This window comes from Argentina silus (assembly GCF_951799395.1).
Source record: "Argentina silus genome assembly, chromosome: 2".
NCBI classification, from domain to species: Eukaryota; Metazoa; Chordata; class Actinopteri; order Argentiniformes; family Argentinidae; genus Argentina; species Argentina silus.
The window spans coordinates 20,409,308-20,427,547 of record NC_139656.1 but is presented as its reverse complement, the minus strand read 5'-3'; the positions used below and the strand labels follow the sequence as shown (position 1 = coordinate 20,427,547).

Genomic DNA, 18,240 nt, shown 5'->3' with positions numbered 1-18,240 from the left:
CCCATTGTCTGAGACCACCTGGAGGGGCACCCCGCTGCGTGCAAACCAGGACTTAATGCGCTCCACTACTGCATGTGAGGTTGTGGACAGCAGCTTGGCAACCTCAATAACCCTAGAGAAGTAGTAGGTAAGTAGACTTACTGTATTTTACAGGTGGGCCAAGCCACCTCCCTTTCCACTCCACGGACATTGAAACTTTTAGTTTGGGTATCTTTTTGGGAGTTAATCTATTAATATTGTTCAAGAATCAGTCTGTACATATCATAAATGTACATTTGTACTGTATATCCAAAAACAGCTTCACGAATTACGGATTGTGGCTTCAACCATCAACCTGTCTTTTTTATACATCCTAAGCTACCATGAACTCAGTGGGAACTCTGAAATGGTGTCTCATGAGTCAATAATTAATCAAGCTCTTCAACTGAATTTAACATGGATTCTCAAAAGTAGCTGGTATCAACTGTTTACTCTTTCAGCAACTACATCATAACACAGAGATTATCATTCATAGTAGGTGTGTAATGCTTGTATAATGCAACATTTCCCACTGAAGATCAACAGGCCTGTAAAGACACTCAGTCACAGTCAATAGTCAGGAAGAATCACACTTCCTGTGGCCAATTTGTGAGATCTCCAGATCCAATCTGGGTATAGAGCACAATGTTGGCTAGGCAGTATGCAAAAACAATCACACATTTTGAGTCATTTGAGTCACCCTCACCTTTACATTTGCAATAGGAATAAAGGGTTGCGATTTACTGGGTTGCTTCTGGAATAATCTGCAAACCCAATCAGAACAGATGATGAAAGCAAAATCACAGAATGAGAGATTATATCACACATCACACATATTGTATACTGCAACATTGAATTTTAATCTACATTACATTATGTAAAATACATCTCGTCGCTCACTAGCCCCGTAGCCCACAGATCGACCGGCCATTCTGCTACTGAATATAGCAACCATATGCAAATCTGATCATCTGATTTCAGAGACCGGGGCTCTTCTGCATACTCCGTCAGGGACTGTAATTATGTCCAATTATCTCCACTGTATGTGTGATGTTAGAGACTTAGATTAATGGGAGGGGATTGGTTTAGCAACAAATAGAATTGCGAAGAGTGTGAGATTTCCAATTTTCAGCGCATTTTCAGCGCACGTCAAATGAAACGTTCTTTTTTTATTTTTAGATAATTATTCGCTATATCTTAATCATTGCATGCTTGTGCGTAAGGCCTCCTGTTACACCTCCTGTTACAAAATTGTACCAATCGCTGTGTAAAACTCTCCCTCGCTACCTCTCTTTCTCTCCTACAGTTTTCACCCTGCCCACAGGGAAACATGATCAATTACCTTCTCCCTGAAGAGTGAGGTGGCGGTCAACCTACAGATATAACTTGCGGTACTATGGTTTAGAAGCGTACCGGCTATAAAGTAGTGAAGTATTTATATGTGGGACAGCATCATCTATGGAGTAGTTGTCCTATATTATGCCTATGCCATTGTCTTGTCGTATTTACAGTGCCTTCGGAAAGTATTCAGACCCCTTCACTTTTTCCACATTTTGTTGTGTTATAGACTCAATTTAAAATGGATTAAATTAAAAGAATTTGCCATCAAAACACACACAATACCCCAGAATGACAAATTGAAAACATGTTTTTTGAAATTTCAGTAAATTTATTAAAATTGTAACCCATGAATCCTATCCACACACACACACACACACACACACACACACACACACACACACACACACACACACACACACACACACACACACACACATACACACACACACACACTCACACACACACACACACACACACACACACACAAACACACACTGTATGCATGTGTCTGATTTTGAATGAAAGACCTCCTAAAAAAACAGAGCACACAAACTAATGTTGGTATAGCCTATCTTTAAAAATAAATATTACACTGGTCCGGTATTCATTATATGTGGAAAACAAGGTTGTTAGGGTAGAATACACATATATATCTGGTATTGTTGCTTTTTGAAAGCCTTGTTTGTGTACGGTACAATGAATATGTGAGATGTGACTGTCTCCCTCAAGGTTGGTTAAGCTGGCATTCGTATCCCAGCGACAGCAGAGGACACACGGCAGCTAGCCAGCCGAGTGCACAAAGACTGTGCTCTCCACAGCATCAGCTAGACTGAGAGAACATTTTATTGATATACATGATTTATACTTAAAGGCCACAGTTTTCCTGTTTGACTCATCTCAGCAACAGCAGGTTGTCTTTAGTGAATGTTCAGTACACGGCATTGAGCAAGGATATTTGGTGTGTTTATGCAATGGGAGACAATGATAGGCAGTATGATACTGATCTTTATTTTCTAATTGTAATGAACTCTGGCCCTTTCAGAAAGGGAGGGCTTTGAATTGAAAGTAGCTGCAACCTATTTACAAATTTCTAGGAGCCGTAATGGAACACTCACTCACTCTCCTCCTTTGCACACTGTGTGTTTAAAAACGTGAAATATCAAGCAAAAATATGTATAAAATAGCAGCTTGATAGATAGATAGATTCAGTGCAACCTAATACACATTTTAGTAATTGGCGAGTAACATTATAATTGAATATTTCTGGATTTATGCATTTTTTATCAACTTTGAGGATTAATAAATCCTCAGTATGTAATAGAACAGAGTTATACCCCACATACCATAGACAACTATTCAGAAAACACTGAAGCTGCTGAAATATACTGTATATGTAGAAGTCAATCAAAACAATGATTGATACACCCTCATGACTACAGTACATGTTGGGAAGGCCACATATACAGTATGGAGTAAGCTTAGTTCTGGCAGGACACTTTAAGTAAGTGCTAGCTGTCTGTTAGGTGACAGATCAGCTGTTTACACCTGACACAATCACATGTTACACGTTGATATGGCAGCCTATTCAAGTGGTCAATCTACACAACTGTAGCCTATAGTATTTCTGCTGGTACTGTTGGTCGTTACTGTGCTATGAGAGTGTTGCCATTGTTTTTAGGTTTTGGTTTGGTTCTGCTCTCTGTATCTATCGGGGGTTGATAGATATATGGGCTCCCTGCCATGAAATATACAGTACATATATGTATTGTACTGTAGTCGTTTATAACTCCCAGGCAGGGTGGTCTCAAAAGAGTGGAGCCATCCAAATAGGTCAATCTAAATTGTATACCCATTCTATATTCAATAAATGGTTAAACTAAGACATTAGTGTTCCTGACTGAACTGCACTTTGCTCAACGTTGGCCAGAGCACTGTTAACTAGTTCAAAATCTGCCCTGACCTTGCGGCAATGCAATGTCTTACAAAAGGTAATAAGATGTCCCTGCTCCTTCACGTGTGAGGTGCAGGGTTCAACTTCTGCTTGGAGCATATTTTTGGGGGGGATTTAAGTGATTTGATTTTAATGATTGAGTTGAACAGATGCTTATGGCTCGTGGGGAGGGGGGGGGGGGGGGGGGGGGTGAGTGTGTGTGCTTGTCTACACCAAAGACACAGTGCCAGTGGCAGCAAGACCTTCCCGAAGGCTCTTGAGGAGCAGACGGTTGCCCTTGTTGGTGAGGTGCAAGGGAGCAGGGACATCTCTATCATGCCACACAGACTACATGAGAAAGGGAGTCAACAAGTGTATATGATTTGTCACGGTGTGGAAATATTATATTAACATTAACTATATTAACTATATTAGCATATTAACTAAATTGCACCTGAAAAAATCCAATGACAACAAGCGCAGCATCTGAGCCCTCGAACGCTGCCCGAGCCATCTGTGTACCCCAAGTCGGATATAGCACGACAACGGCTGTACTTTCAACCACTCAATTTCAACCTGTTTGGCTCGCGAACCCACCAAAATGTATGGCAAGGCTGGCGACCCCCCTTCGGACTTGCATCTGACAACTGCACACATGCAACTTTATTATCCATAACGTGAAGTTAATGAATAAACAACAGACATGTAGGTGCATGTTCAAATAACTAAACATATATTTCTCCCTAGCTCTATGGCTCTGCAGTGCCCCTCCCCTAGTGCTTTCAACAGCAAGTGTATGAGGCGAAGTGGTTTCTTCAGATATCAGAATTAATTCACTAATTGACAGCTGCATGATATAATGTAGGCTAGTGCCCTGTAAGGCTATACATGAGGTCAATTCACCACAATGAAGTAGGCCTATGCCAAAGTTATGGCCAACGGGAAAAGGGCGTGTTCATTTTCAATGTTGTTAATATTACGGGGTTTTTAAATGTATTGAAAAAAATATTGTTTTTATTTTCAATGACTGAGAAAATAAAGATGGGAAATGTAAATCATTATCATAATGATTTTTTTATTGTAATTTGTATTCAGTACCACCTCTAATGTAACCTAGCCTATACGACCCTTAATGCGGCGGCGAGGGACTTAGCGTAACTCCATCAGTACTGCAGGAACGCAAAGGCTGGCAGGGGTGCACACTGAGACTAGTAGAGCGTAATGACTGTTGACAGGGATATCAATATTTAAAACTCTACGGAGGTGCAACACTGCACTCTATTGCAATAGATTTTTTTTTTAAAGCCTCAGTTAAAGCTAAGTTTAACTGAGCTGACACCAAGTTAAAGCAGTAAGAACCTATATTTTGTTGTTGTTTACAGACAATACAAAAAGTAGGTTTGGAGACATATTTTATGATGTATGAAAGTTGTGAAGAACCTCTCAGACCCCATTTACACTTTGAATTAACATGTGCCCTCTGATCTAATCACTTATGATCAGGAGAGACTAAAGGGACTTGTCTGACCAGCATCCCACTCGGTCGAAACCTAAAACTGACATCTCTTTATTTTTATTTGTGTTCCTTTACTTTGTTTACATCTGTTGTTAATTGATAACCGTTTAAAAATGTCTGGTTCTTTTCCCTTTTCCCTTTCTTTCTTCCCTTCTCTTCTCTCTGTCCTTCTTATGTGTTGCTGGACTGGAACTGTGAGATTTCAGCTATATGGGGAGGGAGGGAGAGGTGCTGACAGCTGATTTGTGGTGAGCTTTCTGGTGCATAATGGCTGCCGTGGCATCACCCAAGTGGGTGCTACACATGGTGATGAGGGGAGTTCCCCCCTTACAATGTAAGTGCTTTGGATGTCTAAAAAGACGCTCTATAAATGTAATTTATAATTAAATCTGGATTCTTAAATATTTTGTGGAATGATCCATTCTATCTTGTTCTGAAAAAACGTAATCAGCCAGATTTAAATGATCCTGCAAAAAAAGGGTATTAAAGAATGTGGATAATTCTGGATAATATAACTCCAGATTCCAAGTTCTGAAAAATGGGAATACAGAATTCTAGAACTCAAGTGTGAAGCCAATAGTGAGTTAAAGGTGAATGGAAAACCATATTTGCCCTCTGAGCACTGGAGCGCTCATGTGATATTACATAATTGAGATAACCCATCTTCTATGTCTAAAATGTGCAGACAGCATTATAAGGTTAGTGTAGTATATCATGAGCACATCAAAACTGAAATGTAAAAAGATGGTTTGGTTTTCAAATACAGTATGTCACTGAAAAGACAACATATGGTAATAATATTAGACACCAGAGGTGAATTTATTCCACATTCTTCTAAATGAAACACACACACGTAAACACAATGGAAATCACAATCTGCGATTGGTGCTAATGAGGCTAGGGCTGCCTAGAAAACATCTCAGACATTACTGTGGAGCGCAGAGTGGCAGATTCCTCAGTGTCACCCCTCAGGACACTGAAGATCCAAGGTGTGTAGGCAGAGAGCTTCATATAGACAGCATATTTCTCCTTGGCGCAGGCCTTATCAAAGGACAGGATCCCAGCAGCATACACTCTGCCATCTCTGGGGTCCGAGACAGCCAGGGCTCCCCCAGCATCCCCAAAACACACATTCTCCTCAAACTTGCTGGGTCCAGTGCAGAACATGTTCTCATCTACTGTTGGAGTGCTGCTCAGCACTTGACCACTACGCTCATACTCTGCTTTACAAGAGGAATGAGAGGCTACAGGAAGCACTAGTTGCTTCAGTGACTCAGCTGGAGTGAAGAAAACCCCCCAGCCCCACCCTGTGATAATTCCCTTTCCACCCACACTCTCCTGATCCATCCCAGGCAGAGGAATGGGAACCACAGCCTCAGTCAGGGTCACAGGCTCCTTCAGCTGTATCAGAGCCAGGTCATTGTCCCAATCAGAGGTGTTCTGGAAGCCTGGGTGCAGCACCACCTGGGAGAGGGAGGGGATTGTGTACAGTGTTGGTACTCTATCGATCTATGAGGCTTGGTAGGATTGTTTGTGTCTGTGTTGATCAGGCATAATACTGCTCTCCTTGCAAAAATTACTCTGTAAATTAGTGTCATTTGAAAAAGATGGTAATGGCTTATTCACTCACCTTCTCCACAGCAACTTCTTTTGAGGCATTGGCCTGGACACGTCCTGTAATGCCCAGGTACACCTTGGGCACGGTAGGCTTTTTCCCACGGGTGTCCTGGCGCCTCTTGTTGACAAAGAGGTTCCTGCCAGCAGTCAAGACCCAGCGGTCAGCAATGAGGGCTCCACCAGCAAAGCCTCCGTCCAGTATACTGTCACTCAAGTACACCATGGCTTGCCAAGGAACAGTAGGGGCCAGAGTGCCCCCAACCATACGCCTGGAGCGCAGGGATGCCAGTCGGATGCCTGTGAAACAGACACCACAACATATCGTTTGAAATTATTATGGAGTTCTTATTTTAAGTAACAAATACTTTTCGGTGATTGTGGTAGTTTTAGTTAACTCAAATCAGCACAATCCACTTTCGTGGATTCCGTTGATTTGATAATGCATTTACCGAATCATTAAGGGGGCATTTCACCACTTTTTAACCTCATATTCATTATCTCCAGCACCAAACCAGTGTCTACTTATGTGAATTTTGGATCCAAAATGATAAGACGAAAACCTATGATACCTATGATGATTCTTCTTCTTTTTACTGCTCCCTATGACATAATATGGAGTGATTTTAGGACAGTTTCTTCTTACTAACTTTGAATGGAAATGTATTTTACTTCTTGTAAACAGAATAGGTAGTATCATGCATCTGATGAGATTGGAGGTCTCTTTGAAACCATGGGCATGTACACCCTATCTGCTTTTTTAAATGCACACTTTTTTACTTGGTAATTGTAACTTGTCTCTGTTAGTAATATTTCATAATATTTCATCCCGCCTAATTGGGGTAGAGCATTGGTTGTGCGTTCCATTGATGGTTGTGCATTCCGTTAGACAGTTTGGTTGTCCGTTTGAATATTAGTTACCTGAAGCGTGGTCTTTGTCCTCAGCGTGAGCCTCATCTGCCAGACAGACACAGGAGGCCAGCAGGAACACGGCCAGGGATAACCTGGGGACAAGCATATGAGCACACACTTCCATCAGACAGGCGCAAAACACTCACTCACTACCACTTGGGGCTCTGATGTTGGTAGAATATTCATTCCTTCTATTTTGAAATGTGAGGGCTTTATAGATAATACATGACCATGCTCAGGCAGTCTGAACGTTTTTTTTTGACATTTTGGAAAGTTGCATTTCCCTGCGATTTAGACTATGCTACCAGAAAAGATTCATTTTTAAAAGACATGAATATACAGTATCATAATTATGGATTGGTAGCGTAACAAAATTGCTCTACAACTATAAGCATTAATTAGCAGCTAGTGTTTATTAGGAAAGAATATGAAAAGCATAACATACCACATTTTGATGGAAGTTTCAGATTGCTGTATGTTCAGCAGCTGGGTCTTGTCTGGACAGATGGTTTATAATGATCAGAAGTTTGGGATCCAGGCCTTATATCTGCTGGGATCTCACCCTTGGCTGCACACCCCGGCCCCCTGGGAATTTTTATTGGACGCATAACCTCTGATTCCCGAAATCACTGTTGTGAAATCTCTCTGGCAGACCACCCTGTCCAAACCCTGTACACTGCTGAGTCACATCCAAGTTATTTCAGGATAGAGCATCTGAGGGATAGATTTGTACAAATGATGGAATCAGAACAGGACAGCACATCTATAATTTGTGTCAGATTGAGCTGTTGCAATGAAGTGCATGATGTGCTTTAACTTGTCAGAGTATTTTATTTCATGGATTTCCCCCCTAAATTAAGTTAATGTATTTTCTATTAATCAAGAGTACTGCTCTTACCAATGCTCCCCAAATGTTGATTTTGATACTGCAGTTCAAAACTATTATTTATCATGCTTTTTGTGACTCACTTTTGATGACTGTGTTATGAAGTGTGATAAACCCTTAATCGCATAGCATCTTATAGATGCGTCACATAGCATTATGATACTTTATTCTAAGAAGACCTATAAGCCTCCTATGACTTATTGCTTCATGATCATTTTTCATAATATTCTATGACTGTGATGTTCTATCTATAAGGCTATGAAACTACAACACTTCAAGGTGCTTACACTTTCATAGACTTTCAATGGGAGTAGGGCGGCGGGCGGCAAAATGCAAGTGGATTAACAAGCAGAGTGGTTCGTGGTGCTGCTTCCAGTGCCGGTGGCTCGAGGCGCCAAAAGCATGGTTGACCAATGAGCAGATTTCGTTTTGTCAACCAATCAAACAATAATGATAATTATAATTTAATGACAACATTTGAGCTGTGGGGTCCCTACACACGGTAGGCAGAGTTCTCTTGTGGCTCAATTACTGTTTACCATGGCCCATGTGTAAGCACCATCGTAAGAGTTACTTCAAGTGAAGTTCTTATCTTTGACATTTACCAGAAACAGTGTTGCAACAGTATGATGTTTGGGCTTGTTATGCTGGATCCCAGGTTTGCAGATTCCAGGTTTGTGCAATGGCTGTTCCTCTTGTTTATTAATATTTAATCCAAAGGTTACCCTCTCCCATAGATAGCCTACCCACAGAATGGCATTCCAAAACGAAGAGGTCTCCTTATATGCCTCAATGTTAAATAGCCCATGTTTGTTTTTGCTGTGATTGCTTTTTTGTGTTTCAGTAAAGTTTCTAGTATGTCTGTGTTGTCGTTACTGACATATTTGTTGGTCATTGTTGTCCAACAACCGCAAAATCATTAAAAGACAGTTGGCAAACAACAAAATGCTAGCTGGCTAACTATGAAGAATTCAGTGGCAGTTTACTGTTTACCAGTTACTACAAAGTCCTTGGCATCCACATCTGTGGTGTTTTTAACCCCGACATTTTGGTGGGGCCACTGTCAATAATGCTCAGATTAACTAAATCAAACTCTGGCGCAAAACTCTATTCAGGAGGAGTGTAAATGTGTTCTGTCTGATCATGTTGTTTGTATTTCGTAATGTTATATTGACTGCTGCTGCTTTCTTGGCCAGGTCTCCCATGCAAAATGCATTTTGTGTCTCAATGTTTTTTTTCTAGCTAAATAAAGGTTAAATAAATAAAACAAAACTATACATATTGTAACATTTTAGAATGGAGAACCAATTTAATGGACCTTTAAATGAGAGGCATTCATAGCTGAACAAAGGTCCTTTCCAATAAAGTCATGACAAGATTATGGTAGGCTAATATACTGTAGTAGGCTTTCTAATATGAAGTGTGTCAGGGCTTTCTGGTTCACAGATAGTGTCTCCTCCTTTCCACCCTCTCAGAGCCTGGCATTTCGTGCTCTGCACTCTCCTGCTTTGTATCCTACCTGGATGATTGATCTTCCCAGGTAAAGTAGAGAGAGTTGCTGTCCACATCATACACCACTGGTTTCCCCCAGGGCTCTGGCCTATGGCCCTTGTTGTGCTCTCTGTATACCAAATCACTTGGCTCTGCAATTTCCTCACATGGTTTTTCTTATCACTGCTATGCTGATGAAACTGATGACAACTCTTTCTCTCTTTCCCGCCTCTAATACGAAGGTGGCATCCCCCGTAGCATCAGATTCAAGAACCCGGTGCTCGGCCTACAGGGCAAGCTTTGCCTTGTAGGCGAATGAGCTTCTCACCACTGAATGAGCTTCACACCACTGTCAAGACGGCAGAGTCACTACCAATCTTCCGCTGTAGAATAAAGACCCATCTCTTAAGATTACACCTGAGCTCTTCCTCCTCAGACATTTCCACACCCTAACACCCAATTCTACACTACCTGAATTTTTGCATTAATAAAATAAAATATTGAAGGTTTCACTCACAATGACTGTGATGTATAGTTGATTCACTGATTTTAGAAAAATGTACTTATTGTAAGTCACTTTGGATAAAAGCATCTGCTAAATGAAAAATGTAAATGTGAAATGTCTCAGATAGGCTCATTCATGACTCTGAATCAGTGGGGTGTTCTGGCATAATGCAGCGTCTGGCGCAGGGGATGGTACTTCTCAGCAATATAATATACTTGCTGCCTTCATGCTGTCATGCTCTTAAGTGCAACATGTTACATAAGACCTGTAATGTCACTGTTGCTTTGTGTCACAGACTCAAACAATGACTGTCCTTCGGCCTTGAGTCACTCCTAGAACTAACCCACATGTTATTATATACAGTGCTGTACATATACAAACCAGTGTGATATGTAGAGTGTGCAAAGACTTGGATAGTTTTCCTTCTCTCAATCATTTTGTAGCCCCACATACTTACAGTACATCTCTTTTTCTTCTCAAGAATGCAGTGCACTGAATGATAGTACAACAATCATTGCTGTGTGACATTTTACATTTACATTTTAGTAATTTAGCAGGCAGTTTTATCCAACCGAATTACAATAAGTACATAAGTCTAAAGTAAGTGAATGAACTATACATCACAGTCATCCTAAGTAAAGCAGCTTGCATCATATACTACAGTATATTAAAACGTGCTCACATGGCCATGCCCACTCCAGCAACAGAATGTTTGCTATGCTGGCTATAAAACAATGAAGCAACAAAATGGAACTTGTTTGGCTACCAAAGACAGATAAACTCAGATAAAGTGTGTTGCTTGCACTGTGTTTACTTCCAGCAAATATTCTCTGGCGGTTGTGAGTAGGGTTAGCCACGCTGACGGAGAGTCGCTACTGCGTTGTTGTCCTATGCTGAAAATTGGATCTCACTCATTTTTGAGAATTTAAGCCCACTTTTGGGCTTGCTAGAAAGCTGGTACTCCTCTCTTTGCAACAGGATTCAGGACAGAATGTGTAGAGAAAAATGTCTCTGAGTGCATGACAGCAGGGGTGTGCGGACTTATGTGATGCAATGTGAACAACTTGGGTCGATGCGATGGGCCTATCCTACACTGACAACCATTTTTTACACTAAAAAACACCCTCCAGGAGGACACTTGGAGTGGCAGGCCAAAGGGGCAGGGGCAGTAGCCCCTTTCACCCCTACTTGTGCACATGCCTGCATGACATACACAACTGACTGTGATAGAGCTGATTTTGGTGTTTGCTGTTCTGGTTTGCTTTGTGGTAGATGCTGTTAGATGATGATGTTATTTATTTGCGTGCTTGCCATGTCATGATTGTAAATATGAATTAGTTATGTATGAACTGACCAACCTGGTTAAATAAAGGTTCAGTAAAAAAAGATATATGAGCTGCTTGGAGGAGAGAGAGAAAGACAGTAGGAGAGAGATGCTGCTATGGACTTTAGCTTGCAGCTGTGCATGTGAAAAAGCTAGAGAGTGTGCACATGTAGGAGACGGCTAGAGCAAGGGAGAGAGAGAGACTGATATAGCATGAGAGGATGCAAGAGAGGAGTGTGGTTGAGAGACATACAACGAGTGCAAGGGGGGGATGGGGGGGAGAGAGCAAGTGAGTGAGAGAAAGAGAGGGCTGTAATGAATTTATTGGGTGCCAGAGAGACATTACACTAAGGCTGTGTTTCTCTGTGTTGGTGTATGATTTCTTCTGTGTCTCACGGGAGTTAGTGTGATGCCAGTACGGCTACTCTGCTTTCATCTCTACTTGTCTCCAATAAGCTGGATTTTACTCAGACAAGGATAGTAATAACAATTGGACAGTATAAACCTCCACCACATCGCAGGCACAAAGAGTGGACATTTAAGCAGTGGCAATGAAGGTGAGATTCAACTGTGTGTTTAAATATGTTCAACTGGATGGCAAATATTTTTGGAATTATTTAAAATATTTATGTGAATTTTTTCATATAAAATCTGCTAACACATGTACAGCTTTTTATTTTTTATTTAATATGAATTGCTTGTGGAACATTGTATTCTGTCTCTAGTAAGGAAAACTGATGCAGAGAAAATGTGGAGATTGCCCCAAAAATGTTCTTTCATTCAAGCATTTGTATAATACTGGTGGTACAACATATTAACCAGATTGCTTTTCGCAGAAGCCACATAGGTGTTGCCTGAGGCTGTATTGGTTTGATTGTATTTGTGATGGTAAGATGTTAGTAAGCATTGATTGGAGAATCTGGATATACTGATATTACTGCCACATGGTAGAGATATGCTATTTTAATATGATACAATGACACGGACTCTGTGTTTTGCTCACTGTTTCCCTTGCTCTCTTACACACATTCAGATACAATATAGCCACACTGACTGAACATCACACTGGATGTTGTTTGTGTTGATACTTTACTGTTGGCTGTTGATACTTTACTTTACTGTTGGCTCTTCTGAGCTTGAGGGACTGTTGGTTGAGTGAAGTGCTGTGGATGTGATGTCCATTAGAGAAGTGTGAATGAAACTGCGAATAACAGGGCTGGCAGATGTTGTTGTCAAGTTAGTGTCATCAATGACGTGTGGCCCATTGTTAACATTAGCAACAGACATGAAGGGTATAGAACCTTTCAGTATGCAGGAAAATGCATTCGCTTGAATGTAATGCTCACTTGAAATAAAGAGGCAATTACTTTAGTTTTATCACTTCTTTATCTAAACAGTCTTGTCTGAGTCTTGAGCAACCCTCCAGCATTATATCCTATACGATGAAATGAATGGGTATAATCAGAGATTGTATATACTAGAGATATGCCACTCTCTTGATTTACTATTGGTTTTGCAAGAGATGGGGAAGATGGCGCCAGTCCCACATTGGGATACATTTCTGACCAATTACAGTACCACACAGGTATAAATTAGCAGTTTTCGTTGCTAGGATCGGGTCTTTCTCGTGCCGTTTTCCAACTAATGCATGTGTAAGACTAGAGCTGGAGGCTAGGAATGCTAGGAAAAAGCCAAATAAAGTGTATTTTTTTAAACCATTACAACTACTTTTAATGATCAAATGACCGCACAAAATGTTTCTACACACTTCACTGATCTGAAAAACCGAAAGGAAAAGTTGCTAATCCGTTTCATTTAGGTGTAAGTGGAGTTTTTGTCCTGCCCTCCCATAGACCACCTGTCTAAAAAAACTGTGTTTGGTCTCCTTATTTAAAATAAGCGCACAAAGAGGTGTCGACAAGATGGCGGTGGAGTGAACCGGCTGCCTTTAAAGAGGCTTTGGTATTATCATTTTCTATACCCTTCGTCCTTTGGAACCCTGGTGGTTGCTAGAGATGCATGGTTAAAACTTTACACACTTGACTTCGTCCATAGTGCAACTGTCTGTAGATTCAAAGATAGGAGGAGCCAGACAGTTCACTCAGCATCCATTTCCGCCAGCAGTCTGTGGAAAAATAAGGACTCAGCCGTATTTTCAATGCTGGGAAACAATAGCAGGGCTGTGAACATTTGTTGTTGTTTTACTAATATCTACACATCGCCCTTATAGATTTGAGCTAAACATGTGTATTGTCCAGGGACATAGAGATTCAATCAGAAATTCCTTTTTGATGAGATATTTTTGGTAACCTAACCAGATGAGTAGGGATATTCATGTTGAAAGTGAACAGGTAACAACAGGCTTATCAGCTAAAACCATGCCTAGGATACACTACCGTGCAGAGCTGTCATTTTGGTGTTTATTCTTTTCAAGACAACGACAAAAATGGATTTCGATCATCAATTGAATGTTCATGATGAGTGTAAAACAAGCTTTAGAATAACATGATTGAACAGAAACAGTAGGAGGTACGTGAGTGAGGGAGGTGTGAAAAGGGGATGGGAGGAAAAATATTGAATGACGACGTTCCAAAACACATCAGCCCCACTCTGATTGACAGCTCATTATAATATACTCTCTGAGTTTGTGTGAGAAGAACTTAACCAAACCCAAAACATCTGCTTTTACCTCATAGTTGAACTGGGCTAACCAGCAGTGCTAGAATTAGCCCTGCTCCTCCCTCTCCATGCACTTGTTTTCTCTCACAAGGATAAAAAAGCAACTTTGTTTGTTTGTACTTCTCAGCTCTGCATGTGTATCCTATCCAATAAGTATCCTAATTGCATCCTCAGTTTAGCTAACATACTGTTCTTGTAGGCTATTGGTGGAAATTATTATTATAGCTTAAGCTAGCAATTTAGTGCTCTGGCTTAATGTTGAAGGATCAAGGTTGGAGTACTCCTCAGCGACACTGATTCAACATGTTAAGTTAAGAATCATAAAAAGCACAGAGAGAGAGAGAGAGAGAGACCACATGGGAGAGCTACTGTATGTAGGACTCATATTTTCATCATTCAGGGTCAACGAGAAACCGTATGACTTAAGTCTTACAGTTTTTGGTGAACGTTGACTTAATTAAAATATTCTATTTTACCTTCAATCAACAGATCTGTTGCATAAAGGATGGAGTAGGGCTTTATTTTCTTACAAGTATAACAAGGGGTAATGTGTTTTACTGAAGTACCAAACTGAACTAAACTAAACTGTTCCTCTGTCTACAACCCACCCTGCACAAAATGAGAAAATAGAGTCAGCTACAGATGTTGGCCAGTACATTATTCCAGATGACTGTTCCCTGCTCCAGGCAGAGGGGTCAGAGTAGCCTGACCTAGCCAACAGCAGCTGTCCCTCACACCCAAGATGTAGCAGCTGTCTCTCACACCGAATCCAACAAGTACCCACTAAAGTACAGCCCTGAGCTACAGCCTGAGCCTACACTTGACCAAAACCAGAATTCTCGCTAAAGCCTAAGATTTTTCTGTATATAAACTACAGCACTGTAAAAGGTATTAGTCTACAGATAATAATTTATGAATTACTAATATTCAAATTGTTTATGATTGATCTGCTTTTATTCTAATCAATCTGTAAGAATAAAGGCAGGGCACCACTAAAGATTTGATAATAAATCTTTTAAGTTAAACTGAATTATCCTTACATTTACTTTACCAGTCTTACCAATGTCTACTCTCAATCCTCTAGAGGAAGCGAATAAAAAATGTTAATGGATGCAATTATTCACACACATACTTTTTATTTTCTAACTAAACAGTAATATAAAAACAGCACAAAACATAGAGGTAGGGCATGGATGACTGAATGGAATGAGGAGTTTTGATAATAGTGGAGCTATAACAATTGTTTGAAATGGCAAACTTTGAAAGGCCATATCTCCCACACCCTATGACCTAGACTCACTAAATGTGGTACAGTACATAGATCCCTCTCATCATGGTCAGCCATGATGGATTTTCCGTCATTTAGAATTTTGTGAAAAACATCTAAACCACTAAGGTTTTTACAGTTATATATACCAAACTTGGTATGTACTGTAGCATCAATGGACTGAGGTTCTCACAGGATCCATTTTGTTTACCATTTGAACAAATAACATGGCTGCTATTAACCAATGAATTGTCTTGGTGGCATGGCCTCTCACAATTGGTCAATTGTGGCCTCTCACATAAATGGACAATGAATCCTATCATGATGAAACTTGGTACACAGGTCCATTAGGTTCTCGGGGTCATACTCCTAAAGCCACATGCAAATAAACCAAATAATTTTTTTAAATCTCTTGATGTGGTTCACCAAATGTCATGAAATTTGGTACACATGCCCTGGGGTTCAGTCTTAACCAATATCCTAAACATGGCCATACTGTTGGGCTTGTGGCGGTGGTCTATCACATAAAATCTTATAAATCAAAGACGGTCTGCCCTATCGCTATAAACCTGGAAGACATCCCCATGGCTCTTCCATGACTGTTCTCAGACAGCCGTTTGATCCTGTGAGCCTCATTGTAGTGTGAGTAGTTTGTTTTTAGACAGGTTTGATGGTTTGACTTATTGACCCCTCAATGTCTTCACAGGAGCATCTCCCTGCCCAGCGCATGGGCTCTTGCGGCAAGTTGTCCTAGGGTTCTGACGCCCACCCCCCTCTGGAAGTTCAGTGTGTCCTGGGTCTCCGCCATGACCGCCCTTCTAGCCAACTTAAGTGTTCCATGGGGCACGGGGGCGCTGGTGGGCATCACAGAGAGCCCCAACCTGACAGCAGCAGCCCTGTCTGGGCCAGGGAGAGGGTCAGGGCAGTCACTGGCGCCCCTTTGTACCTTCTGCTGCTGTGGCCTGGTGAACCGCACTCTGGCTGTAGTGTTAATGGTCAGCCTAGCCTTCGCTATAGTGGTGGGCAACGTGGTCACGCTCACAGTCTTCATGCAAACACGACAATCCCGCACTCCACAGGGATACCTAAAAGGTACGTAAACACACAGATTCAGCCTCACACTAATTCAGTTAGTGGAGCAGCTTTCTAGTAACACGTTTGATTTCAATATGAAAGAGAATTCTATTCACAAGTGACTTTTGTGCACTCATATAGATAGTAATATGCATTAATGAGACTGAAAAAGCTTCTGGTACCATTTCCTCTGAAAGAATGACATTTCCAAACAAATTAATTAAATGTTCAGTCCATACAGTATAGTATTTATATTGGTAGGATTAATAAAAAACTGTCTGTGCTTGTTTTTTTAAAGGGGAACTAAATCAATAGAGGCTCAATGAGTGACATATGCTCTTTTGACAAAATCAAGGGTTCCTTTGTGCACAACCACAAAAGCTGCAAAACCATTTCTACACAATGTCACCCTAGATTTCTTTCATTGAATGTACATGAATAAGAAGCTTTTACATCTGAGGACTTGGGTATATTATTAACATATTATTTGTGTGCCCTTTCCCACTGACAGTGTCTCTGGCCATAGCAGACATGATGGTTGGTGTGCTGGTGGTCCCCTTCTCAGTCTACACTGAGATCTCTCTGATGGTGACCAGTGCCCCCCCAGTTTGGTATGAAGGGAGCTCCTCGCCCTCAGTGGGGGGCCTAGTCGGACCCTGGCAGCCCTGCATGCTGATTGGTCCAGTCTTCGCAGGCTGCACCTTTGTCTCCATCAGCACTATCTTCCTGATGACTATCGAGCGCAGCGTGGCCATCTTACGGCCCCTCCACAAGGATGCCCTAGTGACGCGCCGCCGCACCCTGCTCCTCATCCTCCTTTCCTGGACCGGCAGTTTCCTCCTGGCACTGGCCCCCCTCATTCTCAGCAACAATTTCACCCTGGAGTACAATGAGTGCAGCCGGATGTGCAACTATGCCCCCTTGTTGGAACGAGGCCAACTCCCGCCTGATGCCAACATCCTTCTGCTCTTTCCCGTCTTTGACTTCACACTGCTGGGCGCCACGCTAGCAGTCAACATCCTCTCCTTCACTAGCATTCGCCGCTACTCTCGCAAGCGCAAGCTGCTCTCTGAGGGGAGCCTGGGGGCGGATGGAGCAGGTGGGTCTGGCTGCCCCCATAGGCCCTCCTTCTCGGACATCAAGGCTGCAAAGACCATCGGTATTCTGACGTTTGCCTTCACGGCCTCCTTCTCTCCCATTGCTGTGTTTGTACTGGGCAACGTGGTGGGCTACACCTGGTGCAACTTCTCCTTTTTCGCCTTCTGGATCCTAACTGGGAACAGTTGCTGTAACGTGATCATTTACAGTGTGCGGGATCAGCGTTTCAGGAAAGGCGTAACTCTTCTGTTCCAGAGGGACCATTCACTGCCTCCCCAGGGGGAGAAGAGCTGAGGGTTGAACATTTCTCTGAACACTTTTCATTTTAGTTTTTGTATTTATGTGTAATAACTATTGCAAGAATAGAGTAACAGGCATTGTAAAATTGTAATTATGCATTGTTAAATTTTATTTACACTGCATTTAGGATTATGGTCAGGGTTACTTAAGTACAGTGTAGCAATGAGTAGTTACAAAAGAAACTGGTTACACTTGTTATATTGTACACTTCTGTAAGTACAATGTAATACAATACAATAGCAGTTACATATTAATACAAACACAGGGATGTTAAGTGTTTCCAAA

General features: G+C 41.4%; 2 protein-coding genes across 2 annotated transcripts; one reads left to right on the top strand and one right to left on the bottom strand.

Annotated features, from left to right (window-relative positions):
• Positions 1-5,697: 5,697 nt before the first annotated feature.
• On the bottom strand, positions 5,698-7,781 carry hp (haptoglobin; the record flags this gene model as incomplete). Its single annotated transcript, XM_083665192.1, has 4 exons — positions 5,698-6,269; positions 6,436-6,719; positions 7,341-7,423; positions 7,777-7,781. 4 exons carry the CDS (start codon positions 7,779-7,781, stop codon positions 5,703-5,705), a joined length of 939 nt encoding a protein of 312 aa, XP_083521318.1. The 3' UTR covers positions 5,698-5,702.
• Positions 7,782-16,289: 8,508 nt separating this feature from the next.
• Positions 16,290-17,949, top strand: LOC310824963 (trace amine-associated receptor 13c; the record flags this gene model as incomplete). The annotated part of the gene is made up of 2 exons (XM_083697336.1): positions 16,290-16,575; positions 17,069-17,949. 2 exons carry the CDS (start codon positions 16,290-16,292, stop codon positions 17,947-17,949), a joined length of 1,167 nt encoding a protein of 388 aa, XP_083553462.1.
• Positions 17,950-18,240: the final 291 nt, after the last annotated feature.